The sequence below is a fragment of the Pinus tabuliformis genome, chromosome 2_1 (genome assembly GCF_031772625.1).
Source record: "Pinus tabuliformis cultivar Carrire ecotype Pingquan chromosome 2_1, CPIR1, whole genome shotgun sequence".
NCBI lineage: Eukaryota > Viridiplantae > Streptophyta > Pinopsida > Pinales > Pinaceae > Pinus > Pinus tabuliformis.
In genome coordinates this window covers 779,657,776-779,659,419 of record NC_142299.1, presented here as the reverse complement: position 1 = coordinate 779,659,419, position 1,644 = coordinate 779,657,776, and the positions used below count along the sequence as shown (strand labels likewise).

Here is a 1,644-nt window from a genome sequence, read left to right as displayed (position 1 = left end):
AAGAAACCTTGTGTGGGCCACCCAGGGTATCATAAAATGTTTTCAACCATCAAAAAAGGGTACTTTTGGCCCAGATTGAGGAAGGATATTACAGAATATTTGTCCAAATGTTTGGAGTGTCAACTGGTGAAAGCAGAACACCAACATCCCGCCGGATTGTTACAACCATTGCCCATTCTGGAATGGAAATGGGAGACCATATCCTTAGATTTCATCATCGGTTTACCCCGCACAAGGAAGCAACATGATTCAATTATGGTGGTGGTAGACAAATTGAGTAAAACAGCTCACTTCATACTTGTGAAATCCACATTTAAAACCGTGGAAATCGCAGAAATATTTATGAAGGAGATATTTCGCTTACATGGGATACCCAAGGTAGTGATTTCGGATAGGGATGTGAAATTTACATCCACCTTCTGGAAGACTCTCTTTGCAGGATTAGGTACTCAAATCCAATTTAGTACTACCTACCATCCTCAAACAGATGGGCAGACTGAACGGGTAAATCAGGTGTTAGAAGACATGCTACGTATGTTCGTGATGTAGCAACCACACAAGTGGGAGGACTACCTCCATCTAGTGGAATTTGCATATAATAATGGACATCACGAATCGTTAGGCATGAGCCCTTTCGAGGTGTTGTATGGAAGAAAGTGTAGAGTACCCATAGATTGGAATAATCTGGTGAATAAGCTAGCGTTGGGTCCTGACATGCTAGCAGAAATGGAGGAGGTTGTTAAGAAAGTCCAACAAAATTTGAGGGCAGCCCAGGATAGACAGAAGGTGTATGCAGATAAAAAGAGGACTTACAGGAAATTTCAACTTGGAGATCACATTTACCTGAGGGTGAAACCCCAGAAAAGTTCCTTACAGTGGCGGGGTTGTGCTAAATTAGAACCCCAATACTACGAGCCTTTTCAAGTCTTGGAAAGAACTGGACCGGTGGCCTATAAGCTTGCGCTACCAAGCCACATCTGGGTCCACAATATATTTCACGTATCTTTACTAAAGAAATATGTGTATAACCATTATCACATTATTGGTTGGGAAAATATTGAGGTAAAAGGTTTAATGGGTATAAGATTGGATATATATATATATATATATATATATATATATATATATATTACGAAAGTAATTGAAAATTGTTTTATGGTGCAGGTCGAACCGGAAGGAGAGTTCCTAGCAGAACGTCTTTGTATTCTCGATCAGTGGGAAACCAACTTGCGGAAGTGAGCCATCACCCAAGTTAAAGTGCAATGCAAGCACTTTGGCCCGAAAGAGGCCACTTGAAAGAGGAGGAATTCATGCAAAAGGCTTATCTAATATTGTTTTCTGAAAAGGAAGAGAACACCAGGGACAGTCTTCCTCATATGGGGGGGGGAGATGTAACACCCCAAGTTGCATAAAGATTACTGAGATCATTAAGTGAATGTTTTACTAAAAGGAATTTTAAATGTTATTACATTTTGATGAGAAATATTGACTGTTATAGGTTGAAGGGCCAAGAAACATAGTTGGTAATTACCTAAAATATAGGTAGTAATACTTTAACAAAAATAAATTTGTTTTGTTATTTAAAGGAAATGGTTGCCAAGGAACAGTTACCCTCTACTTGAGAAGGGTAATATAGAGAGGGGA

The 1,644-nt window shown here is 39.3% G+C and overlaps 1 protein-coding gene across 1 annotated transcript; it reads left to right on the top strand.

The window, feature by feature from the left end:
- The first annotated feature begins 255 nt into the window (after positions 1 to 255).
- LOC149202888 (uncharacterized) lies at positions 256 to 1,239 on the top strand. The gene is made up of 3 exons (XM_089401718.1): positions 256 to 532; positions 623 to 849; positions 1,165 to 1,239. Exons 1-3 carry the CDS (start codon positions 256 to 258, stop codon positions 1,237 to 1,239), a joined length of 579 nt encoding a protein of 192 aa, XP_089257844.1.
- The last annotated feature ends 405 nt before the right edge of the window (positions 1,240 to 1,644 follow it).